The following is a 26,600-nucleotide window of genomic DNA, read 5'->3' as shown; positions in this document are numbered from 1 at the left end:
CTGGGAACAGTTATGGACCACCGGTATAAAGTTCACGGCATGTAATGCCCTAAGAGAGAATATTATGAAAATGATTTACAGGTGGTACATGACACCAGTCAAGCTTGCAAAGATCTACCATCTGCCTGATAATAAATGTTGGAAATGTAAGGAAACTGAAGGTACATTCTTTCACCTTTGGTGGACTTGCCCAAGGATTAGGGCCTTATGGGAGATGATTTATAACGAAATGAAAAAGGTATTTAATTATACCTTTCTTAAGAAACCAGAGGCTTTTCTCCTGGGCGTGGTCGGCCAATTGGTGCCAAAGAAAGACAGAACTTTTTTTATGTATGCCACAACAGCAGCAAGAGTTCTTATAGCAAAGTATTGGAAGACACAAGAACTACCCACACTGGAAGAATGGCAGACGAAGGTGATTAACTACATGGGACTGGCCAAGATGACTGGCAGAATCCGAGACCAAGGAAAAGAGATGGTGGAGGAAGATTGGAAGAAATTTAAAGACTATCTTTGGAACTATTGTAAAATTAATGAGTGCTAAAATGCCAAGGTTAGGGAAACTAATAAGTTACAGCTGTATTGATTTGGTAAAAGACAGGGGGAGCAAAAGGTGAATTAGTTAAATTCTGAAGTGAGGATTTGCTGGAAGAAATTTGAAAATAGGGATGCAGAAAGGGAAGGTATGGGGAAGTCGGAGAAACAGGGTTCAAGAAAAGAAGGTTTTGAAATTTTACATGTTTATGTGTTTGTTTGTCATTGTATTGTGTATTGTTTGTGTTAAATATGTGTTAAAAAAACTAATAAAAATTATTTTTTAAAAAAAATAGAACCTAAGAAGAACCTGCTGGATCAGGCCAATGGCCCATCTAGTCCAGCGTCTTGTTCTCACAGTGACCAACCAGATTCCCTAATGGGATGTCCACAACAAGACCTGAGCAGAAGGGAACTCTCCTCTAGTGTACAGTGACGTAGCATGGTGTGTGTGGCCCACAGGGGCGGTTACCTCGGGCACAAAATTGTTAGGAGTGCAAATTTCAACACCCAGTGCTGCCTCAATACAGCCGTGCTCTTCCATCACTGGGCTTCATTGAAAACGGCTTCTCCATGCAACAATGGAGTGACTCTTCTTATTTCTGCATTTGCAATCTCCTGGGTGATGGGGATGCCGTTAGGCAGTTGAATGTGCATGCATACTTCGTCCGTTTCCCTCCCTCCCACCCTCTCCATGCAGCCCCGGGCATTGGCAACCCACGCTACACCACTGCTCATGTGGCTTCCACCGACTGGTGCTGGCAAGCCTTGTTGCCTCCAGCTGTGGAGGCAGAGCAGAGCCATCAAGGCTTGCAGGATCAGTCTCTTTCAGAGAACCCCAGGACTCCTGGATGATTCTCAGGGAGGGCTCTTCAAGGAGAAGACCTGTGATGAGGGTCAAGCTTTGGTGAAAGAGGGCTTGCTTGCCCACTACTCAGGGTTGTCCCTGGGGTGTGAGTCTGTGCATGTGATGAGAGCTCTGTGCTTGGGGGTACCAGTGCCTGACAGGCAAGCTGGCGAGCCCTGCTGATTCCTGCCCTTCTGCTGAGGCTTTTCACCTCTTCCCTTCCTAGAGCAAAGGATAGAGAAAGGAGGTGGTGGCCCAAAAACAGCTGCAAAAGAAACAATTCAAGTGGGAAGGGGTGGGGAAGAGAGAGGAGCCTCCATTGCTGCCATCAGGATAGAGTATGTAGAGCACAAGGGATGGCAGAGGCAGGGTGGGAAGATTAAGTGTGTGTTACAGTCCAAAGCAGCTGGAGGGTTCCAGCTTGGCAAAGGCTGCAATGCAGGATGCAAAGTGCGACCTGAAAGCGTGACCCCTGGGAAACTCTGGCTTATGACAATAGTTCCACAGTTCGTACAACGAGTGATCTGGCGAGAAATAGCGGAATAATGCCCCCCTCCCCACTAGTAACCATAAAAGAGGCACCAGGGAGAGGCTGCTTTTGCACATAACTGGAGGAATGGGACGACTCCTTCCCGTCCCCAAATATTATGATCAGTCAGGCCGGGGGAGCGCGAGTCTTTTCCCAAATGGAAATTTAATTGGGCGCATCTCCATCCTGCAGATTCTTATTTTAGGCTTTCCAAAAGCCTTTAAAAGCCGCAAGGCCAGTGATAAATAAAGTCATGTGTGGCGTCTCCATCTGTTGCCAAGATGAGCTCTCCTTGTGAAAGCAATAACCAAACAGGGTGGCAGGCGGGTGGGGAGAGAAGGGTCTGACCTTTCTAACAGAGATTTGGTGTGAGGCCTGGGTGGCTTGGGAAGAAGAAATGGGGAGAGGGAAACAATCCAAAGTGTCCTCTGAGCCTGAGGCTGGGGTCTTACTCACCTTCTGCCCTGCCACACTGCTCAACTATCCTGATTTGAACCCCAGAATTACATCCTGGCTTCTGATTGGATCCTGGAATGTCCCGGGTTTTGGTTTGGTGCTCTGAAGCGACTCAGCTAGCTCATTCCAGAGCACTGGACCAAAAGATGCTCAATTTTTGGTCTTGCGCTTGCAAGCAAATCAGGATCAGAAAAAACCTAGCATTCTTATTTTGACCAGCAGGATGTTGTAGGATATGCCCTGCTGTTTTGAAGCACAGGCCCATGCTTTAAAGCTCACGTTTTTTTTCCTTCCCTGCAAAACCCCACTCTTTAAATCTGACGTGCAACAAACAGCAGTTTGGGTTTCCCATGGATTGCCATTTGCTCCAATTCAGCTTGAAAGAGCAGGTTTTCATGGGGATAGCTCTGGAGCAAGAGAGAGAGAGAGAGCTTGGACGCAGAGCTTTACAGTATGCACCATGCCTGGAAAGCATGGAGGAAAGGTAAATTTGGAAGAGCCCTGAATGGGATGCTGGGGCAGCAGGTTCAGAGGTCATAGATGCTCTGTAGGAGATGCCACAACAATGCAAGAAACTCAGGTGAAAGTCAAAGCCACGGTGGAATCAGGCCTCAGGTGGTAGTAGAAGGAATGGCTTCTGCTCTCCAGCAATGTCCAGCCATGGCAAGCTTTTGACAGGCGGCTAGGAGAAGCCAGCTCTGTTGGACTGCTCCCTCCAACTTGTGTGAAGAAAGGGCTCTGCCATACATTAAAAGAGTCCACTGCAGGAGGGTGAACTCTGATACCAGACAGAAACACCAGGTTCTTCCCTCGCTCATTTATCCTCATAGCGACCCTGTGACATAGATTATTTGATGAGACACAGTGACTGACCCCAGGTCACCTGGCTGAGCAGGGATTTGAACTCAGGTCTCCCAGGTCCTTGTATGACCCTCTAACCACTACACCATACCTCTATGTCTTTGTCCACCCTCTCCATCTCTCTGCCCATATCCTGACACATTCCTGCCTGTGACCTTTGCTCAAACGGTTCAGCAATCCTCGTTAGCTGCAACTCTGCACTTTCTCTCTTATTGCCCCCTCGTGATTAGAATTCCCTCTTCAAGCACCTGTTGCCTTAAAAATTAATTACTACAGATACAAAAATTACAGATGCAAATACATATGCAAAACCATGAAAGATTTAATCTTCTTTAACAAAGAGAAGTGCAAAATTGTAAAAGCACAGAGTAAAAGAAAAAGGGGTAATTACCATAATGCTGTCACAATGTTCCTGATAGGATCTGCAGTTCAGCATTGCCCTGCATTTTATGACACTTGCACACCATAAAAGGACTCCATGGGTGTGCACGCACCATACGCAGCACATTCAAAGCACATACGCTGCCTCACAAAGAACCCTGGGAATTGTAGTTCACCCCGCCCACTGCTACAGTTCCCAGCACCCTTAGCAAAGGACAGTTCCAAAAGTTATTTGGGAATGCGGTTTGACTGAGCTTTCGAGGTATGGTCTGTGCACGCAGCCCATCTCTGAACCAAAAAATGTATCTATCTCCTACCTTTATGGTTCAGGACCTCCATGTCTTCTGGAATGGGTCTCCTGATATGAACCTACCCAGACCCTTAGGTCTTCATTTTAGGCCTTCAGCAGAGGCTTGGGGGATGATTACAAGGGAAAGGGCCCTTTCAGTGCCTTCCCCAGTGAAGTCTGCTTGGCACCTTCATTGCCATCTTTTTGGTAGCAGGTAAAAATGTACCTTTTCCTCCAAGCTTTTGGTGGATGTTGATGGTGTTATTTGCTGTTAGTTTTGCTGCTGAAGCACTCTGCTAGTTATATTGCGATGGTTGCTTTGCATGCATGTGCGTTTTAACCCAATTGCATGTACTTTTGTGTAAATGTGTTTTATTTTATGTTACAATGTGTTGTCGTTGTTTTTTTTTACTTATGCTGATGCTCTCAAATATGCTGCACATTGCTTGGAGACGGAGAACAAGTGAATAACAAGTTCAGCAATGAACTAACTACAGTAATATGTAGAGACACACATTTAGCAGATGGTGAGTAGCTAACCAGTACACCTACTTGAGTCTGTTGTTCGGGTGCTAATTGTTGGATGAGGGCCACATGAAGACCTCTGCTGCTCTCCCCCTCTTAGGGTCCTTAAACCAGAATTATCCGGGCAACATTTTAAGCTGAGGATGTCTTCGAATACAGGGCTGTCCTCTACCATGCCCTCAAATGGAAGGCTGTCTTCTGCATAGTAGGTCAACTTCCCCCCTTCCCAATACCCCCCCCCAATATAACAACAATAACTGGGTTAACTCCATTCTCATTAGAGAATACAATTTCCACCAAAAACATTACATTGGCTTTGTAGTTTCGTTTCAAGCATTTTCTTGAGGCATTAACAGTGACTATAGCCTTTCCAAGGACAAATTTGAGTGGTTGGTGGGAGAGAGTGGTTATCTTCTTCCTTTGCACAGTGGTGTAGCGTGGGGGCAGGGGGGCTGTGGCCCTGGGCACAAATTTATGAGGGGGAGCATCCAGGTGCCCCTATGACAGGCTCCATCGTTGAGGCCAGAGCCATGGGAAGGCAAGCCATGCCAGGGTTGCGCCTTTGGGGCTGGGGAGGCAGCGGTGCCTCTTTCTCCTGGTGGCTGGCAAAGGGACATCTGCCCATGCCCCCTCCCTGGGCCAGCCAAGAGGGAGGAGGGCGGTAGTGCCCACTGAGGAGAGAGGGAGGAAGAGGAAAGTTAGAAAGGGCTTCCAGAGCCATGGGCGCTGCCCAGAGCACAGGAGGATGAGGCAACACAGCGACAATCCTTCATGTTTCTCTGCCTTATATCTGCTCCCAGGTTGGGACTCGTTTGCAAGGAGAGATTCCCTTGATTAGATGCTGGCCAGCGAAGGGACCAACCACTGCCTGGTCCACCAGGGGGCACAACACTTGCCCTGCCCCGGGTGCCAGCAACCCATGCTACGTCCCTGCTTACATATGGGAAAAAAAGGAGACCAGATTTCTACAAATGTATCTCCCTTTGGAACACCTTTAGCTGCCCTTCTAAGACAAGTTTTTCACTTTGTTCAAAGGCAGTCTATCTTGGAGTGTTGGATTCTGGGGTAAACTATCAGGGACCTCCTCGTTGTGAGCACCTGGAGGCATCTATTGGAGAGCTTGCTGAAAGGTTGGTCCGATTGTGGGAAGCCCTTCAGATCCCCTTCCAGATGTTGTTGATCAAGGTGGGGGTCTTGTGTTTTTCCTCCTGCCTCTGCTTGCAGCTGCTTGCCCTCCTTCCCTGGACTCAGATGTTTCGGGTTTGGCTCCCTCCCCCCAACCCGCCTCCTGCTCTTTCAAACCCCTGCTCCCCCATCTCATCTCCTGGGTTGGGGTGTTTGCAAGGCCAACTCCTGATTCTTTCCAGCTGTGCTCGGCCTAAGCGGCTGACACAGTTCCTGAAGACTCTCCCTGCCAAGAAACAGGAATGTCAGCCAAGAGTTAGCAGCGAGCGCATGGAGAAAGCCAAAACCCCTCCGCCAATTAATCCCAAATCTTCCTCTTCTTGTCAGGGGGAAGAGACTGCAGGGAGAGGTACGTGTTTGCGTTCCCAGCTAAGACCTGGTCTCTCAGGAACCAGAGGCCAGTTCGGCCAAAGCACACGGTGTGGGAACTGGGAACAGCTGAGCCCGATGCTCTTCCCAAATAGAGGGGAAAGCTACCTCAGGTCAAGGAAAGCCCTGTTTATTCTCTGGACGGACACCTGTGTTGATAGAAGGAGTCCAGGCAGGATGGGAGGGTCTCTTCCCACTGGCTGCTTTCTCTATCATCCCTTGAAAATGGTCAAGGTCTCTATCCAACGCCAAAGGCAAATGGTCTTTCCAAACCATCACTAGAGACAAATGCAAGGGAGGACATCACACAGCCTCCAATTTTGGGCTCTGTCTTGAGGGCAACAAAAGTGGAGCTTTGGATCATCTATGGCTCATATCCTCCTAGTGTCCTGATTTCCCGTCCTGGAATTAAGGAAGCCACCCTAGCTTCTGATTTGATCCCGGAGTGTCCCTGTTTCCCCCACCAGTGCTGCTGCCACCGAGCTCAGGGAGGCGGATGAGCTGACATTTGTCCTGAGTGGCTGTAGTGGTGCAGGAGGATCCCATTGCCACTGCTGATCTTCTCCCTTGGGCAGCTCATAGCAGCTGCTGGAGAGCAGAGGAGGAGGAGGAGGAGGAGGAGGAGGAGGAGGAGGAGCAGGAGGAGAGGCTGCTGCCTCTGAGGCCCAGCCCTGTGTGATGTGCCATCTCTGCGATACACACAAAGAGCAGGACCGCCCTGGGCAAGAAGAAATGGGGAGAGGAGAGGAGAGGAGTGCAAGGAGTTAGTAGTAGTAGTAGTAGTAGTAGTAGTAGTAGTAGTAGTATTTTAAACTGCTTTGTGTGTCTGCATCTAATTTGTCCCTTTTCTAAAATTTATTTATTGGCATATATTTTCATTTCATTTCATCCAGCTAATTCTCCCCTGGCCTCCTCGCTGGCCCAAGTAGGACCAATTCAGCCAGCTAGCCCTGGGGATTATCTAATTGATTTTTGAATTTTATTGTTATTCATGTTTTTATACTGTATTTTATGCTGCTTTTTATAATTAAGTGTTTTAAATTTGTTGTTAGCCGCCCTGAGCCTGGTTTTTGAACCGGGAAGGGTCGGGTATAAATAAAAAAATATTATTATTTATTATTATTATTTTTGTAAATCTACCAAAGCAGGATTAAGGGTTTTTCTCAGGAGGGTGAAGGGCTTGCGTGCTACATCCCATTGGTGTGGCAGTGGGGGCACATGCCCTTCTTCTGATAGGTAATAAGAGGTAATAATAGGTAATGCTCCGCAGGAGGGGTGACACATTAAATGGAGGGTCGAGGAGGGTCAATCGGGGGGGGGATGAGAAATGCCCCTACTTTCATCTGAGGAATGTTGGAGGGTATGACGGCAAAGGTGTTCACTGGGTACAGATCCTTGGGTAGCCCAAATAGTTGCATGCGTACAGAAGGAGGAGGTGTCATCAGGGGTAAAAGAACTCCAAAGTCTGCAGATGCAAATGAAAAGAAACTATGAAAAACACACACACCCAGCAGCTGAAAGGGAAATGAAGCAATGGAATGGAGTATCTGGGAAGAAGACAGGGCTAATAAAGCAGATTGGTGTGCGGACGTCCCAATATAAACCCGCAAGACAATGCACTATTATTGCATGAATGACACCTTGCAGAACAGCCCTGCAAACAAGCACCCATCTGGAGGGGCCCAAACTGCTTGTTCATCTGTGCTCTGTGGCTTTCGTGCAGCGCCTAGTGCGCGGCACCGACTCATCTCAGCGCGCATGGAAACGGCCCGAGCCGAACTGCCGGCGACGGGACTGTTAACAGCGGCGCTGGTCTTTCTGCTTGCTAATCACTTGGTGCAGCCTTTTCGGGATGCAACGCGCTTGAGAACCTTATCTCTGGCGCGGAGCCTGAGCCAGCCAGCCCTGCGAAGGTGGTTTGGGGAGGAAGGACCAGCTGAACCGGTTGCCAGTGACCCAGTTCCAGGCTGTCTGCTCCCACAGCAGAAGAAGTCAGGGCTCAGGAGATCTGGGGCTGAGCCAAATTGCCAGCAGGTGGGTTGGGTGGCTCAAGCTCACTTATTCCGAGCTGTGGCGCAGAAGGTCTCATTATGGATGAAAGCAGGCCAGGTGGTGTGACCCACAAGATGCCTTGGGGGGCAGCGTTGGCCTCAGGCAGTTCCCATGCTCTTCATGGCAGAGGGTGGAAAGTATGTCAGTGGAGAGCTGCTCTCTGGAAGAAGACAACAACAACCCGAGCGGCAAAACAAACAACCCCTCGCTGGATTAGAGAAAACAGCACCCAAGTAGCTTAGAGGCCTTGAGGAACATGTTCAAACAGCCCCAGCTGTTGCCGCTGCCCTTGCCAGCTCCCGGAGGCCCATTTAACCATGTGGTGTCCAAATGATGAGAGGCAGAAGTCTGATCTTTGGAGGCACGTTGGATAGTGTAGATGTGATTCCCAGCAACTGGGAGCACAGCCATCATGGCCACTGGCCATTGATGGTCCTCTTTGCCATTCAAGTTGGTGGCCATCACTGCCTCATGTGGGAGTGAGTTCCATAGTCTAACTGTGTGCTTCATGAAGAAGTCCTTCCTTTTGATTACCCTGAATCTTCCAACATTGGGTGTCCCCATGTTCTGGTTTTATGAGAGAGACTTTCTTCAGGACAGATAAAAAGACAGGATGCTGGCCTAGATGGGTCACAGGCCAGATCTAGCAGACAATTCTTATTTCCCTATGTTATTGTGCCTGCGGGATAGCACAGTCGGTAGAGCAAGAGGCTCTTAATCTCAAGGTCGTGGGTTTGAGACCCACCTTGGGCAAAAAGATACAGTGGTACCTCGGGTTAAGAACTTAATTTGTTCTGGAGGCCTGTTCTTAACCTGAAACTGTTCTTAACCCGAGGTACTATTTCTGGGTTAGTGGAGTCTGTAACCTGAAGAGTCTGTAACCTGAGGAGTCTGTAACCTGAAGCATCTGTAACCCGAGGTACCACTGTACCTGCATTGCAGGTAGGGGCTGGACTAGATGACTCTTGTGGTCCCTTCCAACTATGATTCTACTCTCCACACTGTGCCCCATTTGATAGACTGGTTGACTTATCTGCATTCCCCCAATCCCTGGGCTATTTTAAGCAGAACAAGTTCCCAGTCCTCATAGATGGAGGGATAGTCACAGGCAAAGGGGGCAGTTTCTGTGTTTTAAAAGCTGTAAGCTACAGCTGAAACAAACGTGCGGCCAGGTTTCGGACAGGGCAGCGCGACCCCGGAGAAGAGGAAATCGCTCCATGACAAATCCTCCTACCCCAAACCTACAGGCACCAATGTATACTACAAATCTAGAGGGTTCCAGTTCAAATGTTGAGGTGCGGGAGTAGCATTCACAACGGCAGATGTTTCTTCGATGTGTAAACGAATGACAATAATTCAGGGTGACTGTCAAGCCGCTAATTACTGAATGTCAGCATGTTAAGACATCGTTGCAAGCCTGCCAACTCTGCTGCTGACAGTTGTTCTCCTACTGCGCCACAAGGCAGGGGGAATGGAAAAAAGGAGCCTGCCTTGGGCTGCCCAAAGCTGTGGTCCTATGGAAGCCGCAGGGATGCGAAATACGCAGAATTGTAGAGGGGGGACCCCAGGGGTCATCTAGTCCCTCCCCCTGCAGGGCAGGAATCTCAATGTTTATTATCTCAGATTCAATCCCTGGCATCTCCGGCTAGGGCTCTCAAACTCTGGAGAGTCACTGCTAGTAACTGAAGAGAACATGGAGTTAGACAGACCAATGGTCTGACTAAGGAGAAGGCAGACTCCTATGTTAAGAACATAAGAAGAGCCAGTGCTGGTTTTGACCCATAAAACCTTTCTTTAAAAAAATATTTTTATTGAGCAAATTTAACAAATCAAATTATAAATCAATATAACCAATTACACCCCCCCTTCCCTCCCTCTGCCACCCTCCAAAGACTTCCCTCAGCTCCCCTCTCTGATTTGTTTATACATATTATTCTCTGCATGTTGTAAAGTTGTACATATCACTGCCTTATCTGTCATATGTTTTACCAATAAATTTGTGGGTGGTTATTCAAAACCTGCTAAGGAGTCCAAATCCTTTTCTTGTCTTTTTAAATAGTTTGTAAGTAATTCCCATTCTTCCTTAAAGTCACGGTTGTCCTTCTCACTCACGCAATTTATGTGTTAACTTTGCCAACTCCACATAACTCAGGTTTTGACCTATAAAACCTTAAATATTTCAGGACCGCAATACATTAAGGACCACCTCGGACTGTACCCAGACGGCCCTTCTTCGTGTGCCTCCTCTGCGAGAGGTCCAGAGGGCAGAAACATGTGGCATGCTCTCCCCAGGGAGGTTTGCTTGGCACCATCATTACATACCTTTAGGCGCCAGGCGAAAACATTTCTCTATAACCAGGCCTTTGGCGTTTAAGTATCTGTGGCCTTTTAGAGGTCCAACTTTCTATCTCCTGGCCTGCGCATAGTTCCCCTAACTGTTTTTGAAAGACTCTGTGCTGCGAGGAGGGACAGGGGCTATCAATATATTTGGAGCCCCACCTTTGGGGTTTCTTTTGAGAGTCTCTCTTTCTGTTTCCAGCAGCTCCCGAGAGCTTTGCAGAAACTCAAACAATCCCATCCTTTGTTTTCCCCTCCTTAAGCCCTAAACAGGAGATTAAGGGGGAAACCAGCAGCACTAATAACTCCTTTGCTGGGGGGTGAAGAAAAGGGGAGAGCAAGCAGAGAAAGTGAGTGAACATGGATCCCTTGGAGATGGGACCTAGAGGGAAACAAGCACATCCCAATCTCTTCTCTCACATCACCTCTCTGTCTCCTCTTCTCCAGGTTAAACATACCCAACTCTCTTAACCATTCCTCAGAAGGGTTGCGTTTCCAAACACAGTTCTGTGCTGCAGACACACACATAACTTTTGCTGAACCCGGGCTACTATTGTCAGTTCCTGTGCTTAGCTATGGAGCAGAAGTAATAATACAGAAACAAGTGCTTCTGATCACGTGAAAAGGATTTTGGGGTCTTAGTAGACCACAAGCTTAACATGAGTCAACAGTGTGAGGCAGCAGCAAAAAAAGGTCAACGCTGTTCTAGGCTGCATCAACAGAAGTCTAGTGTCCAGGTCAAGGGAAGTCATGGTACCACTCTCTTCTGCCTTGGCCAGACCACACCTGGAATACTGTGTCCCATTCTGGGCACCACTGTTTAAAGAAGGATATTGACAAGCTGGAAGGTGCACAGAGGAGGGCAACCAAGATGATCAAGGGTCAGGAAACCAAGCCTTATGAGGAATGGTTGAAGGAGCTGGGTATATTTAGCCTGGAAAAGAGGAGGCTGAGAGGAAGTATGATGACCATCTTCAATATCTGACCATCTTCAAATATTTCAAGGGCTGTCATGTGGAAGAGGGAGCAAGATAGTTTTCTCCTGCTCTGGAGGGTAGGACTCAAGAAAGGAGATTCATTGGGGAGAACTTTGTGACAGTCAGAGATGTTTGACAGTAGAAAGGACTGCAGGGGGTTAGACTAAATGACCCGCAGGGTCTCTTCCATCTCTATAATTCTACGATTCTATGTGCAAAGTGAATTTCCTTAGCCACCAAGCACCCATGCTCCAATCAGCCAACTGCCAGGACAACTGACATTTTGACAGGTCAGAGGCACAAACCTCCAGGATGCAGTTCACCCCAAGTTTCCCTGGAGAAATCTTTCCCCTGTACATCTATCAGATTCGTGTCCTCTCCCGCCCCTCCGTTTCAATAAACACACACTTGCTCCAGAGCTCCGCAAATTTCTTAAATAATTTAATTGAAAAAAGCATTTCTTTAAAAAATATTTCTACAAATGCAGCTGCACCTTTTCTTTTGTTTTCCCCCCTTCTTCAACATTAAATACATCTCAATATATATACTTAGATATATATATGTATATGTACCTATATATAAAAGTTGCAGATACAGTACACGAGAACCAGCAAGGGTGCGACACCTCTGCACAGACAACTTCCAATAGTCACTGAAGCCAAACTCGGTGCAAGCCAAGCTATTGCAGCTGGTGGGGGCAGCGGGGAGGGCAGAACCATCTTGGGGTGGGGAGAGGGGAGGTGGGGAGGGCAGTGAGCAGGTGGCCTGCAAAAAGCGTGTGAGAGCCCTCATAATGCAACAGGAGCAGGGCACAAGTAGACGGCACAGGCCAGCTCACCTGCTGACCTCCATCCCTGTCCACTGCACCTTGGAGGGCTGCAGGTAAGCCTCTGATAGTATCAGTCAGGGATCCACGGGTCCTACAAGTATCCTGATTGGATGCCTATCCCGAGAAGTAACAGGAAGCGGAAATAGGTGCTGGAGAGACAAATGGAAGGATCAAGTGTTAACAAGGCACACCCCTTGCCTGCTGTAATAAAAACCTGATTTTAGCACCAATCTGCAGAATGGATGGAGACTTTGTGTTGCATTGCCTCTATGTTTTTTTGCTATTAAGAAATAACGTACACGAGAGTGAAAGGAGAAATTTGGCCTTGGCCTTGGAGAACTACCAAGGATGGAAACAAGGCACGATAAAATGATCGTGGCAAAACGTTGCGGGAGGTGCATGGAACTGCTGGAAAGTCGCGATACCCGGTCGCTAAGTATTAAAGTAGCTCCTTTTGCTCCCATTCCTCCCCCCAAGTTTCTGAGCTGCTTAGCAACAAAATAAAAATGAAGCCCTTGCATGTCTCTGCAGTCCAGGAGGGTCTGACACTTGCTTTTCTCTTCTTTTTAAAGCAAAGCAACCAAACCACTTTCCGTGACTCACAGCGTTGTTGCTTGATTGTCACAATGTGGAGTTTCCCCATCTCCCCCCCCCCTGTGTCTCAGGTTACCAAAAACGAAAGCCAGGCTGCCCCCAGAGACCCATGCCACATAGATTCCTGCCTTGGATGTTCTCAGAGGCCCTTACAGAGAGAACTACTTAAGGGAGAACCAGCACAAGAGTAGCTGCCTGTGGAAGAGGCATCTGAAAGACAGACAAGAGGAGATGGAGGAGGGAAAGCCGGCAGGCAACTTGGGATGCCTCAGAGGCAGCGGAAGAAGGGACACCAGAACATATATACTGAGTCACGACTGGTCCATCAAACTCAGTATTGTCGACACTGGCTGGCAGAAGCTTTCTCCAGGGTTTCAGGAAGGGGTTCTCTCCCAGTCTGATCCAGAGGTGTTGCCAGGGCTTGAACCCTGGACATTCTGCATGCAGGGCAGCTGCTCTAGCTCTGAGCTACGGCCCTTTCCCAAGGCCAAAAAGGAAACTCAGTTTACTCTGCCGTGTAGCAGTTGCCAGACAGGATGAGGTTCCGAGGTTTATTATCGCTTTTATATATTATTTATAACCCACCTTTCCCCCGACAGGGACTCAAGGCGGCTTACAGATAAAATAAGAACAGCTAAGCAGATTTGGGACTGAAGATCTGGCATCTAGCCTGCGCCACAGTCAACGTGGAAGGAAGCACCAGCAGGCTCACGGGAGCAGCCCTTTGACTCAGGAGCAATTGATGGGCAGGCTTAGACAGCAGTGCTTCCTTAAGGGAGGAAACGAGGTTATTGGTGCTCTATCTCACCCTGACACCAAACCAAGGCTGTGCTCCAGCACTGGAGTGGGAAACCCCTTTTTTGTCGGGGTGGGGTGGGTGGCCTACAGCAGAATCAGAACAGGCAGGAACTGTCCTCCCTGCTCCTTCATTTCCTGCCAGCTTCTCTCTCTCTGCCACCCGCTTCTCTGCCTTCCTTGCTGCTCGCATGAAATTAGACTGAGGGCTGACCATCCCTGCTCCAGGAGCTGAGGCACACCACAAACTGAGATGCCCAGCAGCCCGGCAAAGCACCAAATAAAGGCACCATGTGGAGGAAAGAGGTGGGGACAGGAAGCCCAGAAGAACCTGCAGAGGTTCAGGTGTTTAATATCCATGGGGAAAACTCCCACAGGACCTTCAAAGCCCTATGATGGAAATCAGCTTAGCACATGGATGGAGAACCAGTAGTCCTCCAGACATTACCAAATGACAACCCACAGCATCCCTGACCATTGGCTCTTCTGGCTGGCATGGATGGGAATCGGAGTCCAACAACATTTTAAGGACTACGAGTTCCCCATCCCTGGCCTAGAGCTTGCTGAACTCCCACTCTGGGGCCTGCAAGTTATATTTGGTTTATGCAACCAGAATACCCATGGAGAACTGCCCAAGCGAAGCCCACACCTTCCTGCATTGAGACAAAGCCACGTTCTCAGGGGGCTTCAATGTTTCCCCATCACACTCTCTTCTTCTCTGCCCTTTCTCAAACTTTCCTTTGCAAGCACAAGGACTAGGGGGTTATTATTCCTGAGCTGTGGTTTGTTCGAGGGACACACGAAGGAACATGACGCATGCAAGCTTCTGTATTAATGGAAGATGCTGTCGATGGCTTGTTGCAAGATGGGCAGGCATGAGGGAGAACGGAAGGGGTAAAATGTGTATCACACGCCTGCCTCTTCTATCTCAGGTAGAGCTGAAAGTTGTCTGCTTCAGGTAGTCAAGTTTGCAAATTCCTGACCTCAGAAACGGGGGTGGAGGGCTGGCTCAGGAAGTGTTGATGCCTGAGGTGGAATGGTGGAATTGCTGGTGCACACGAATCTGTTTGTTGTGACAGAGCTCAAGCCAAAGGTTCAGGTTGCATTCCCCATACATCATCTTAACACACAAGAAACCAGCATTATAACCTAAAATCGGCACACTTTATGGAATAGAGAGTGAAGGCACAGCTACATGACCATTTCAAGAACTTTGTGCTTCAGTGTTAGATGAGCTCCACCTTTTTCATGCAAGCAGAAGACAGGGTCCCATATTCTGGGAAGAGGAAATCATTAGTTGTTTAAAAAGTTCATATTCTACACCAGGTAACCCACATTCCTGCACCCTTCTGTGACCTGATGCACACATTTGCTTTTATTCTAAAGCACAGATAATGCTTCTCCTAATCATTCATAGACAAGGCCCCGCACTAAAAAAAATTGATGAGTAGAAGCCCTTGCCCAACTTCTGAGGTTTTTGCATGGCACAAACCTTCTGCTAGCAAGTCCACCTCCACAGCCTTGAGGATTAGAAACTAAACAACAACAAATGCAAAACAAAACAAACAGAAATCCAGGCTGTTGAATTCAACACGATTCCAAATTACAATGTTTGTGCAATGGCAGAAAATGAAGAGTCTGGTCTATAGCTCCCTCTCCCTCTCTGAGAGCAAGAGAAAGAAGGTATCTTTAATAAAGAAAACATGTTCACTAAACCATACAATGAAAAACAGGTACGCAAGTTGTGTGCGAGTTTCACTCTTCTTGATAACTATGTATGCCTGCATGCCAAGAGTGTAGACCTCCAGATGTTGTTGGACTCCAACTCCGATCAGCCCATCCTGCACAGCACATGGTCAGGGATGATGGGAGTTGCAGTCCAACACCAATTGGAGGACCACAGGCTTCTCCATCCTGGCTGCATGTGGAGGTCTTAGTTTCATTTTAAGGTCCCTGCCCTATATAGCAAACCATACTGTTAAGAATAGGGTAGAGAAAATCTTTGCGATTCTTGAACCTTTCCTTGAAGGGGGACTCATTGTTGTGGCAGCAGGTCTTTGTCCAGTGGGCCATTTTGCAAGATGGAGGGACTGATGGGGAAACCATGTCACGGACCTAGGCAATGGCAGGACTTGCCGGGCAGTTGCCACTGGCTTGTCCACACTTCTCCTTGTCGTGCTTGCCACCCGTGACCCTTCTGAATATGGCTGAATTTACACACGAAAAGTCCTATGCGCGTGTGCCAAAAGGGAGCAACCGCTTCTCAGATAAGCTCTGAGAACCGATCACACATTTCTGAACTATGTACATAGGACTAACTTCCTGCATGTAAGACATAATGTACAGTAATTTGGACAGGCTGTTCCCACACAGAGGCATGAAGAAGCATGATAGACCAGATCGGCATTGTCTACGCTGACCCTTGAAGGCAGAGGCCGATGTCTTGCGGTTTGCCTAGCAACAGCAAAGTGCTTCCTTCTCTAGGCCTTATGACTCACCAAGCTGAACAGGGCCTACCTACTATATATAGTTGCCAGGAATTTGATAACTCTTGCCTTCCATCTTTTTGCCTTATCGCGGGTCTAGTAGGTTGGTTGCAATATATGGCTGCTCAGCATTTAGTTGGGGGGGGGTGTCTCAAACTAATAGGGGCCTGCTTCCTTCTGTCCCTAGCAAAGTAAGAGGCTGCGCCTGAGGTGGGGACAAAGGAGTCCACGTTGGCAAGGTGGCAAAGATATTGCAGGAGAAAACCAAGACAAGCTTTTCCTAAACAAACCTCAGGGAAGTTTTGCCTCCATGTTGGATTTAAGGAATTGAGGAACCAGGCCCAAAGTGGAACAAATTGTGGGTAAGGAAGACCTGTTGCTAAGTAACCCTGAGCTCCCTAAGGATTGGTCATGATGTTCCTCAAGCTATCTTCAAGCCACTTAACCATCCTTCTTCCGGCGAGTTTCCCAAACTTAAGTCTCCAGCTGTTTTTGGACTACATCTCCCATCATCCCTAGCTAGCAGGACCAGTGGTCAGCGATGAGAGTCCAAAAACAGCTGGAGATCCGTTTGGGAAAGCCTGTTCTTCAGGGAGGCCGTACCCAGAAAGGAGGTTGTAAAGGGTGGGGGGAAGATATTGTTTCAAAGCTGGGCTGGGTCCCGGAAAACTGTGTGGTGATGGAAGGAATCCTAGAGACTCCAGCGAGGAGACAAGATTATGAGCAGGCTTAATTGGCTAATTAGTGGAAAATTAAAAACAGGGCTGCATCTGGAAACCACACAAAGCATACTCAAGCTCCACTGAAGCATGGTTAGGTCGGCAAGTATGCGCACTCCTGGTGCAAGAGGCACCTCAGCTTTCATTTTTCAAAAGGGCCACTAGTCCTCCTGGCTGCAGAAAAGTGTTTGCAAATGGGCATCGTCTGCTGATGAAGGCTCAGAAGCCAGCAGGAAGCCTTTCAGAGACCAGGAGATGGCACTTTGATGATCTGTAGCTGGACCCCATGAATCTTCCTCCTAATCACCTAAGTGCTTCTGCTATCCCTGCAGGACTCTGCACCATTATATCAGAGCACAGCAAAGGGTATTTGCATATGAAGGGCAGGGAAATGCAAACCTGAAACTTCTGCCTTCTGATTTTGGTGGGGTCATGGCCAGCTTTAAAGTGGAGGTTGCCTTCCTTCCCCACAGGGTGAAAAAAACGGGTGGGGAGGGGTTGAGTGGAAAGTCCAGCAGCCCCTACAGGACCGTCTCTTTCTGCCTAATGGGTAGCTTCAGGCAGGTTGATCAGAATGAACCAAAACACAGCCAAGTAATGTGAACTAAATGCAGATTATTAGGGTAATGTTAGGGTTGCCATACGTCCGGAATTTCCCGGATACAGCCTGAAAACTGCAGTCGGAAGCAGTTTCTGGCTGAAAATCACTAAAATATCCAGGAAAATCTGGATGTATGGCAAGCCATGTTGGCAGTGCTGTTTTGGGTGATTTTCCTTAAAAAATAGCTCAATAACTTCTGGGTGGGGTTGTTTTTTTTTTTTTTGGCAACCCTAGGTAATGTGTGCGGTAAAAATGCATCTTGGTGGATACAGCAGACAAAAATACATATTAGGGAAAGATGGTTGGCAAAAATGTGCCTGTTAAGACAACATTGCATAGGGGGGGGGGGGGAAATTGGGAGAAATTTGCACTGAAATCCTGCTGATGAATTCTCATGAGGACTTTCGTTTTTAAGAAAATGCAAACCAATGAAGAATTTTGGAGATCTGAACTTAAGGCTGTGAAGCTGAAATGACCATCCCTGCTGCAGAGACTGTGGATTGTTCTGGATGTGCTCTAGCTGTAAACTTCAGCCCTCTCTCACTGACACGCTCAAGCAGTGAGTTACCTAGTCACACTGGCTGCCTTTTCCAGGAAAGAGAATAGCCACTCAGAGAACAGCTCTGGGCGACTGATGAGCCTGCTCTCTTTCCAGCAGGCCTGACGAAAAAGGTTATATCGCCTGCTCTGAGTTACTTGGAGACAAACGTAAGGCTCCATCCTTGTTCCGAGTTACTTGTTGGGGGGGGGCAAGGGGGAGGCAGAGCAAATTTCCCTGCTATAAATTTGCAATCGTGCCCGTTTCCCAAGGAAAAGAGAGTGGGAATTAAGCTGCCTTGTCCAAAGCAAAATGGTGCAGTGATGGCCAAACTTGGCCCTCTAGCTGTTTTGGGACTACAATCCCCATCATCCTTGAACACTGGTCCTGTTAGCTAGGGATGGTGGGAGTTGTAGTCCCAAAACAGCTAGAGGACCAAGTTTGGCCATCACTGGGTAATAGCTTTGGAGAGAGAGTGGAGTGGGGGGAAAGGAATTAGACTCATCACCTTTGCAAAACAAACAAGCTCTGGAAGCACACTTTGGGCGAGCTCTGGTGAATCTCTGCTTCCTACAGGATTAGCTGAGCAAACCGAAAGGAGTCGCTCTCTTCATAGAATGTAGTTGGAAGGGATTCTGGGGGACATCTGGTCAGTGGCGAAGCTTCACGCTCCAGCACGGGGGGGCGGAGAGCAGGCGGGGGCGTGGCACACCACCCACAGGTGTGTGGTGCACGTCCTGGGGGGGAGGCGGGGCACCCAGCGTGGGTGGTGGGGGCAGCCATGATGGCACCCTGGTAATTGGGCTGCTGGGGCGGTGCGCTCCCCCCCCACTCCTCTTCCTCCGCCAGTGCATCTGATCCAATGCCCTGCAGTGAAGTACAGTGGTGCCTCGCAAGACGAATGCCTCGCAAGACGGAAAACTCGCTAGACGAAAGAGTTTTCCGTTTTGGAGGTGCTTCGCAAAACGAATCTCCTATGGGCTTGCTTCGCAAGACGAAAATGTCTTGCGAGTTCCTGTGGGTTTTTTCCCCTTTCCCCCCCTTTTTCTAAGCCGCTAAGCCACTTATCAGCTGAACCGCTAAGCCGCTAAAAGCGCTAATCCGTCAATGGGCTTGCTTTGCAAGATGAAAAAACCGCTAAACGAAGAGAATCACAGCCACCTGCCACTGGTCTCGTCTCAAGGCTACATTTTGGTGGGAGAATGTTCAGAAACTGCAAGAGTGAAGTGTGTGCCTCTGCGTATGGGCGTGAGTGCGCATTTACCTGACAATGCATCTATGGGATGGCCTCCTCCAGCTCATAGGGGTATGGGAATCGGGAGCATGGGCTGAAGGCTTTCAAGGGCAACCTCCCTTGCTCCTCAACTGTCAGGCCCCCTTCTCCACAGGAAGCCATAGGGGGGAGTTGCAAAGGGACCCTCCCATCAGTTTTTTTCCCCAAGCCAAGAAGGATGTTGCTGCACTGGAGGCCTCTGATGGAGGCGGGATATTAGATTCTGCTAGCTAAGCTGTGCTGTCAACCATTGCGCTCAAGGTCCTTTCTGTATCTTAAGGTTTTGCAGCAAACAGCCAGGAAAAAAAGCAGCGAAGAAGCATTTTGGCAAGAGGGGGGGGGCGTGGACACACTTGCTATGGGGGCTCATGAGGATGCTGTGCTATGACTCCCATCATCCCTGGCCACTGGTGGGGCCAATTGTGGGATTCCAAAAACACATGGGGGGCCACTCCAACGAGTTCAGGTCTGCTTTTAGCTTTCACAGTGTCTACCGAAGGTTGTCCTTGTACAAGGGCTGAAAAAAGGAGAATGGGGCAGTGACAAGAGAGATTTGGGCCTCACCTTGCAGCCACAACTGTTCCCATTCCTACCCAGACCGCCCTCCTCTGTGTTTACTCCTTATAGTCCTGAGCAGATGAGGGTTGCCCCTTTCCCCTAACCTGCCCTCTGTCCTCGCTACCTCCAGGTCCAAAACCAGGGACCACCATGGCTGGGCAAAGCTGCGCAGGAAGAAGAGAGGCATTGTGGGTAAGGGAGACAGTGGTTAGCTGGACACACACGCACAAAGCAACTCTGTGATACCAGCAGGGCGGGAGGAGGTGGGGCTGCACTCTGCAGTTGCCTCTGCCACCCCACTCGCAAGGTCCTCCCAACGTCTCATTGCTTGTAGCCTGCGGCTGGAAGGAAAGCGTTGCCCGCTTCCTTCTGGAGGCAAAGGGAGGAAGAAAAACTCTGTAATAGAGGAAGGTAGGAAGGGCAGGTGCCTGGCATTTTGTGTGTGTTGCGGGTTCTGTGCAGCGGAGAAAGGGAGAGGGGAGAGAGGGAGGGATCGATCGATCGAAGGAAACTCAAGTAAAATTGTTATTGCCTTTATTCGGCCCATGCCTTCTTGCACGGTCCAGACGGCCAGTACACGCACTCGTACACATGCAAGCTCGCCACCTCCGCCAGGGAGCCTCCTGCCCCCTCGGCTCAGGGCTGCAGAGGCTTTCGGAAGAAAGCAAAACGAAACAGGGGGGCGGTGGGTGGGTGGGAAATAGAGGGAAGTGTTCCAGTCTTTTTGGCAGCGATCATAGCGTGTGTCAAGAAAAGGATCCGCAGAGATGGGCGTGCGGCTGACAGGGCCTGCTCCTTCCTGCATAAAACATGAGGTGGGGAGGAAGTCGTGGCGGGGGGTGTGGAGTGGGGGGGGGTCTGAGATTGCAAGGCTCCTCCGCTCAGCCTCCCTTTTCTCTCGAATCCTGCTGCCTTTCAACGTCCGCCTGTCCGTGTGATCTCTGTGCAAACTCGCGCTGACGGGTCTCTGGAAACACCCACGGCTGCGATTGCAAGACGCGGAGCCGGGTCGCCCAACTCCTTTGAGTAGAAAACTCGCCGGTGCCGCCACCGGCTTTGTAGTTCCAGCGTTCAGGGTCCCAAATGGACCGGCCGCCATCTCTCCCTGCAGACGCCCCCTGCCGGCCCCGGGGAGCGGAGCTGGCCCTGGCGCAATCGTCTCTGGGTGTGCGGGGAAAACGCCCGGCTGGGTGCCCCTTTCCTGGGGAGGAGAGCGGCTCTGGCAGGTGCTTTTTCCATTTGCTTGTTGGCTGGGGATTCCTTTTCCTCTTGGGCAGCGTGGAGTTGGAGGAATCTTCCGCAGCGAGGGCTGAGATGCCCAAAGGACAACGATGGCACCATTGGAGGGCAGTGGGGGAGAGCCTCAGTGAGAGGGGAGAGCTGGTGCCTCCATCCCCGCCCCATCCATAATGCGCCTTCAATATGAAGACTCCGCGTTGCTGGCACGCCATTGCGAGCACGCAACAGCGAAATAAAAAAAGGGGGAAAGGGGGGGAAGAAGAAAAAGGCATGGTTTCCTCCAGGCCTCTCCCCCCGCGTGCCGTTAATCTAGCTAGGACCACCCTAGTCCGTCCCGCCAGAGGTCTGTTGACAAGCCAATAGGCTCCACGCAAAAATATGGGGGTGGAGGGTTGTGGGGTGGAGAGAGAACGACCCCTCTCCCCGCCCCACACTCAGGAAGCTGGGCAGCACCACAAACTAGAATCCCAGGGAGGTTCCCCCGTCGGGTCCATTCCAAGCCAGAGTCCTCCGCCGTCAAACCTGAACTGGCAACGTCTGGTTCATTTGTAACCTCATGTCCTGTATGCTGCTCAGAATCTTCTTCTGGTGTCCTGCTAGCGTCACTCCTATCCTGAGCAAGTCCCTGGAAAGACACAGGAAGCAAAGGCGTTAGCAACGCACAGAAAGGGGAACTCAGCTTTTGGGGGGTGTCAGTAAGCGCAGGAAAGGGAGCAAGTGCAGCTGACCCATGGAACTCCCTGCCACCAGATGCATCAATGGGAGGGCTGGTGGAGAGCAGTGTGTTTTTGCTCAGAGGCATGAGTGGCGTTCAGATCTCTCCCTGGCCATGAACTCACTAGGTGCCCTCAAAAAAGATGCAACGTGGGGGGTAATAATAATGACCTATATTAAAACACGGTGGTCAGAATCACTAACACACAAGGCGATCAGAGTTCTCAAACGCAATACAGTTTTAAAGGCAGAAGTTCCACTGTGCAATCGTAAATCTTTGTCCTGATGGAACCACTAACTTAGCACTGTGTTGGATGGACACGACTCTATTTTTAGTGGTGTGAACTGACTTCCATTTAATGAATTGACTTTTTCAGCCACAGTCCTGCCTGCCTCTTCCAGATGACCTTCCTCCTCTCCATTTGACACTTGGGTTAGTGTCCCTGGACCTTAAGAATACAGAGTCCGTGTTTAAGCAGCTGGGGGGTTTTTTATTTATTTTTTGCTGGGTGGGAAGGTTCTGTGAACAGTCCACACACGGAAGAGACCTCCCTGCCCTGGACAGGACCATTCTCAAGCAGCGGTGCCATCAGAGGAGGCCTCTGGGGCAGGCGTTCAGAGGCCTCCACCTAGCAGAACAGAAAGGAGGGCCCTCGATGCAGCGGGGCTGGCTTGGCACATTCCGGAGAGAGTGACTCAATATACATGGCCCTCTGCAGAACCCACCCCCACCCCTGCAATAAGACATTTAAATCCAGAGCACCACTGTTCTCAAGCGAAGGCACGGGGGGGGGGGGATTCTGAGTCCCTGGCCTAACAAAGGGGCAATTCAAAGTCTTTCTTTGCTTTTTTTTGGCAGTGCTGAAGTCAGTACAAGAGGATTGACTTGATGGAATGCATGTCCCATGAAGGTCTCAGCAAATACTCAAGTGCCGGCTCGCCACATTTGGCAGCAGCAAGGATCTTTCGACTAGTGTCTGGCACCAGGAAATGGCGAGTTGTGACTCCAGACGATGAATCGTCTACAAAAGACTGTCATCTCCCCACCCACCCACCCCTGCCCGGTAGGCTGGTGAGAATTTCATTCCACAGTCCAAATGCAAGGAATGAAGAGGAGCTCTCTGGACACAGAAGACAGCATGATGGAGATCAGGTGTGGATGATCAAAACCCAAAAATGTTGAAGGGAAATGTAGGGTTAGGCAAAAGCTCCACCTGGGGCAACGCTCACATTTAAAGCAGTTGTGGCTTCCCCGAAAGAATCCTGGGAACTGTAGTTTGTTAAGGTCATTGAGGGTTGCTAGGAGGCCCCTGTTCCTCTCACAGGGTTACAATTGCCAGAGTTCCCTGCGCAGAAGGATTGCCTGTTAAATCACTATGGGAATTGTGGTTCTGGGAGGTGAACGGGGTTTTTCTAACAGTTTCCCTTTAAAAACTCCTGGAATTCTTTTAGGGGAAGCCCTGGCTGTTTAAAGGGGTTTCACGGTGCTTTAAATGTATGGTGTGAATGTGGCCATAGTCCAGTGTCTGACAGTGGCCAGGCAGTTAAAGGTAAAAGGACCCCTGACCATTAGGTCCAGCCGTGGCTGACTCTGGGGTTGTGGCGCTCATCTCGCTTTATTGGCTGAGGGAGCTGGCGTATAGCTTCTGGGTCATGTGGCCAGCATGACTAAGCTACTTCTGGCGAGCCAGAGCAGTACAAGGAAACGCTGTTTTTACCTTCCCGCCCGAGCGGTACCTATTTATCTACTTGCACTTTGAAGTGCTTCCGAACTGCTAGGTTGGCAGGAGCAGGAACTGAACAACGGGAGCTCACCCTGTTGCAGGGATTAGAACCGCTGACCTTCTGATCGGCAAGTCCTAGGCTCTGTGGTTTAACCCACAGCGCCACCCGCGTCCCTATGGCCAGGCAGTTACTGACGCTTAAAAGCTGCAAACACAGGGTACAAAAAAATTGGACAATTCCAGGAGTCTAATGTCAAAAGGGGATGGTGGAAGCCAGATTTTCAGAGCGCAAGGCTTCGGTGCCCCACACTGTCTCCCCCATTCCATAGGATTAGAAGAGCAATGCGTAATAAACAGACATATTAAAATGGGCATGATTTCAAGAGGTCACAGAATCAAGGAGCTGGGAGGCCCTGGGTAGGCACTCTCTTGCTTAAAAGCATCAAAAAGTCTCAACTGTATGCCAGCACACTCTGAATGCATCCTAGCCAAAAGCAGGCGTTAGGTTGCCCACCACAAATAGACCAGGGAACTATAAGCCCATCTCTGTTCCCCTGTGGCTTGTAGCATCCCTGGTGAGGATGCTCCAGTCATCACCTGGCCCTTGAGATCATACCTAGGTGACGTAAAGTGCCAATCTCGGCCTTCCCCTGCAACGTAGTCTGGCTTAACCGGAAACGGCCCGGCCTCCTGGGGCCGCTGCGTGCTTTGCCCCACCCCTTCGTACTTACTCGGCTGTCATTTGGGCGACCAGGTCGAAGGAGGCGAATCCGGCGTTGACGAAGTTCTCCTTGTACCGCCCCATTTTGATGGCGTCGAGCCAGTCGCCCACAGTGGTGAAGGTGGTGTAATCCGGAACGGTGCGGTCCAGGAGGGGCTGGGAAACGCTGCGAAGGATGAGAGAGCCCAGAGGTCAGGCAAGGCTCAGGAGGGGGAGAGCGGGCTGCGTGTGGGGCTGAGCCGCAGGGGGGCAGTCCTGGCAGTCCTGTGGCGCGCGAGGAGGCTAAAGGCGGCTGTGCACTTCCCTGTCCACCCTCTTTGCTCGTTGCTCCAGCCCCGGTTGCTCCCCGACTCCAGCCCCCAAGGCCATAGATAGATATATCCGAGGTTTGCTTATTTATCTTTCCTCCATGAGAGCTAGAAACTTTGCACAGTTAGTCCAGACACAGCAGGTTGCCTGTGCTTGGAGAGGGTGAGGGGGCGAACGGCACTGACCCAGATTGCACGCTGGCGATGACCTTCAGGCTGGCCGCGTTGCGGATCAGCTTGTCGAGCGTGTTCACGATCTGTGAGAACTTCGGCCGGAGGTTGCGGTCGCGGACCCAGCAGTCCAGCATGAGCTGGTGCAGCGCCGTGGGGCAGTCCATGGGCGGTGGAAGGCGGTAGTCTTGCTCCACAGCGTTGATCACCTAGTGAGAAACAGGCAAGGGGTCACGGAGGGGCACTTTTGCTCCTGCACCTCTCCTTCTCCTACACAGGAGGAGGCCGTACTTACATCCTGGTTGGACATATCCCAGTAAGGTCTTTCGCCGTAGGACATCACCTCCCACATGACGATCCCGTAGCTCCACACGTCGCTGGCAGACGTGAACTTGCGGTAGGCGATGGCTTCCGGGGCCGTCCACCGGATCGGGATCTTGCCGCCCTGTGGGAAGAGACACTTGATACCGTTAATTAGCGCCAACCCCTTCAGGAGGGAGATGGGGTCAGCCTGATTATGCTGGGCTAATGAGAGTTGCATTCCAATTTATTTATTTTTAAACTGTAATGAATCAGGCTCTCCCACGTTTTCAGACAAAGGGCCTCTACCTGGAGACATCATTGGGATTGAACCTGGAAGCCAAACAGTGGCTCTAACCACTAGGCTATGGTCTCTTCCCAAAGATGTGGACCTCCCACTAGTTCTTCCCTCAGCATATTTTTTCGTGCTCTTCTTAATTCTAGTTCTGGCCTCATCGGGGTAACTCTTCTTTCCCCGCAGGGTTTCCTTGTAGCGTGCAAGTGGCCCTAGATATCTCTGTGCGGAGAAACCAGTACTTATACAGGGCTTCTCTGCCAGGCCTCTGAGAGGGGGGGGGGGACAGGGCATGGCGGCGAGGGTGTCACATACCAGCGAGCTGGTGTAGGTGGGGTCCGCGGGGTCATCCTCCAAGAAGCGCGAGAGCCCAAAGTCGGACACTTTGCACACCAGGTTGCTGTTGACCAAGATGTTGCGGGCCGCCAGGTCCCGGTGCACGTAGTTCATCTCGGACAGGTACTTCATGCCAGCGGCGATGCCGCGAAGCATGCCAACCAGCTGGATCACCGTGAACTGCCCGTCATTCAGCTGTTGGTGGAACAAGAAGAGGAGTCAGAAAGAATTGCTCAGGTTTGAAAAGATCAGCTCTCCATGTGCTGCTTCCCTGCCTATCCTTGCTGTGATGGCCTGGGACTCAGGCTTGGACTCGGAACCAGAGGAGACTCAGTCTGCACTGGATCCTTTGCCTCAGGCATCACCTGAACCAAGTCTGGGGCCCGATCCTGAAGAGTCCCAGTCTGCACAGGTTCCCCTGCAACAAGCACCAGCTGGGCCGAGTCAGGGGCCTGAGCCTTCCCTGGCTCCAGATGCAGGGATGACCTCCTTGCCTCCAGCTGGGCCATCACTTACAGCTGCTCCACTACTGGTTGGGTCAGGGGAGGCTGAGGCGGCCCCTGGGTCTAGTAACCCACCAACGTCTCCCAAGTTGCAGAGACTGAGGTCTGAGAGAAGGAGAGACCTGAGTGCTCGCCTTTGGGCAAAACAGGGAGGTGAGTTGCTGGGGGATCAGGACTGGCTGCTACCCCGACAAAGATAAAAGGCTGTCAGACTCCGCCCCAAGTTGCGGGAGCAACATTGCTGTGTGCTAGATCCTGTACCTGTCCTTGTCTGGTTTCCTGCCTCGTGTCCTGCCTTGGCCCTGTCGGACTGACTCCTAGCAGAACCTTTGGATTCTGGTCCGGTCCTGGACCGTGTTTCACGGGTTACCCCCGGCCGGGCCCAGCACACTTGCCATGGTGCGTGCATGTACACACACACAGGCAAACACGGCTTGTGCAATATGTAAGATGACAAGCAACCCCTGTCAAACACTGGAGCAACCCATCCACATTTGATGGGTTGAATATGGCTCAGATCATAGAATTGGAAGAGACCACAAGGATGAGTATAT

General features: G+C 50.2%; 1 protein-coding gene and 1 long non-coding RNA gene across 4 annotated transcripts in view; both read right to left on the bottom strand.

The window, feature by feature from the left end:
• Positions 1-11,762: 11,762 nt before the first annotated feature.
• LOC310707555 lies at positions 11,763-18,627 on the bottom strand. The gene is made up of 2 exons (XR_014526575.1): positions 15,578-18,627; positions 11,763-14,836 (listed from the first exon to the last, which is right to left on the bottom strand). It is a non-coding gene; the product is annotated as an uncharacterized lncRNA (long non-coding RNA).
• A 1,625-nt stretch (positions 18,628-20,252) lies between these two features.
• Positions 20,253-26,600, bottom strand: part of EPHB3 (EPH receptor B3) — an 84,500-nt gene continuing 78,152 nt past the window's right edge. For 2 of the 3 annotated variants that reach the window (XM_083503994.1, XM_083503996.1), the window contains exons 12-16: positions 25,523-25,738; positions 24,908-25,072; positions 24,628-24,821; positions 24,144-24,299; positions 20,253-21,599 (exon numbers count right to left, since the gene is read on the bottom strand). In XM_083503994.1, coding sequence (XP_083360120.1) covers positions 21,491-21,599; positions 24,144-24,299; positions 24,628-24,821; positions 24,908-25,072; positions 25,523-25,738 — 840 coding nt within the window. In that variant the 3' untranslated portion in view covers positions 20,253-21,490. The remainder of the gene's footprint in view (positions 21,600-24,143; positions 24,300-24,627; positions 24,822-24,907; positions 25,073-25,522; positions 25,739-26,600) is intronic. The other variant, XM_083503995.1, reaches the window with a different exon arrangement.

Source organism: Podarcis liolepis, assembly GCF_965112155.1.
Source record: "Podarcis liolepis genome assembly, chromosome: 5".
In the NCBI taxonomy this organism is placed as follows: Eukaryota; Metazoa; Chordata; class Lepidosauria; order Squamata; family Lacertidae; genus Podarcis; species Podarcis liolepis.
This window is presented reverse-complemented; position numbering and strand designations above follow the sequence as displayed.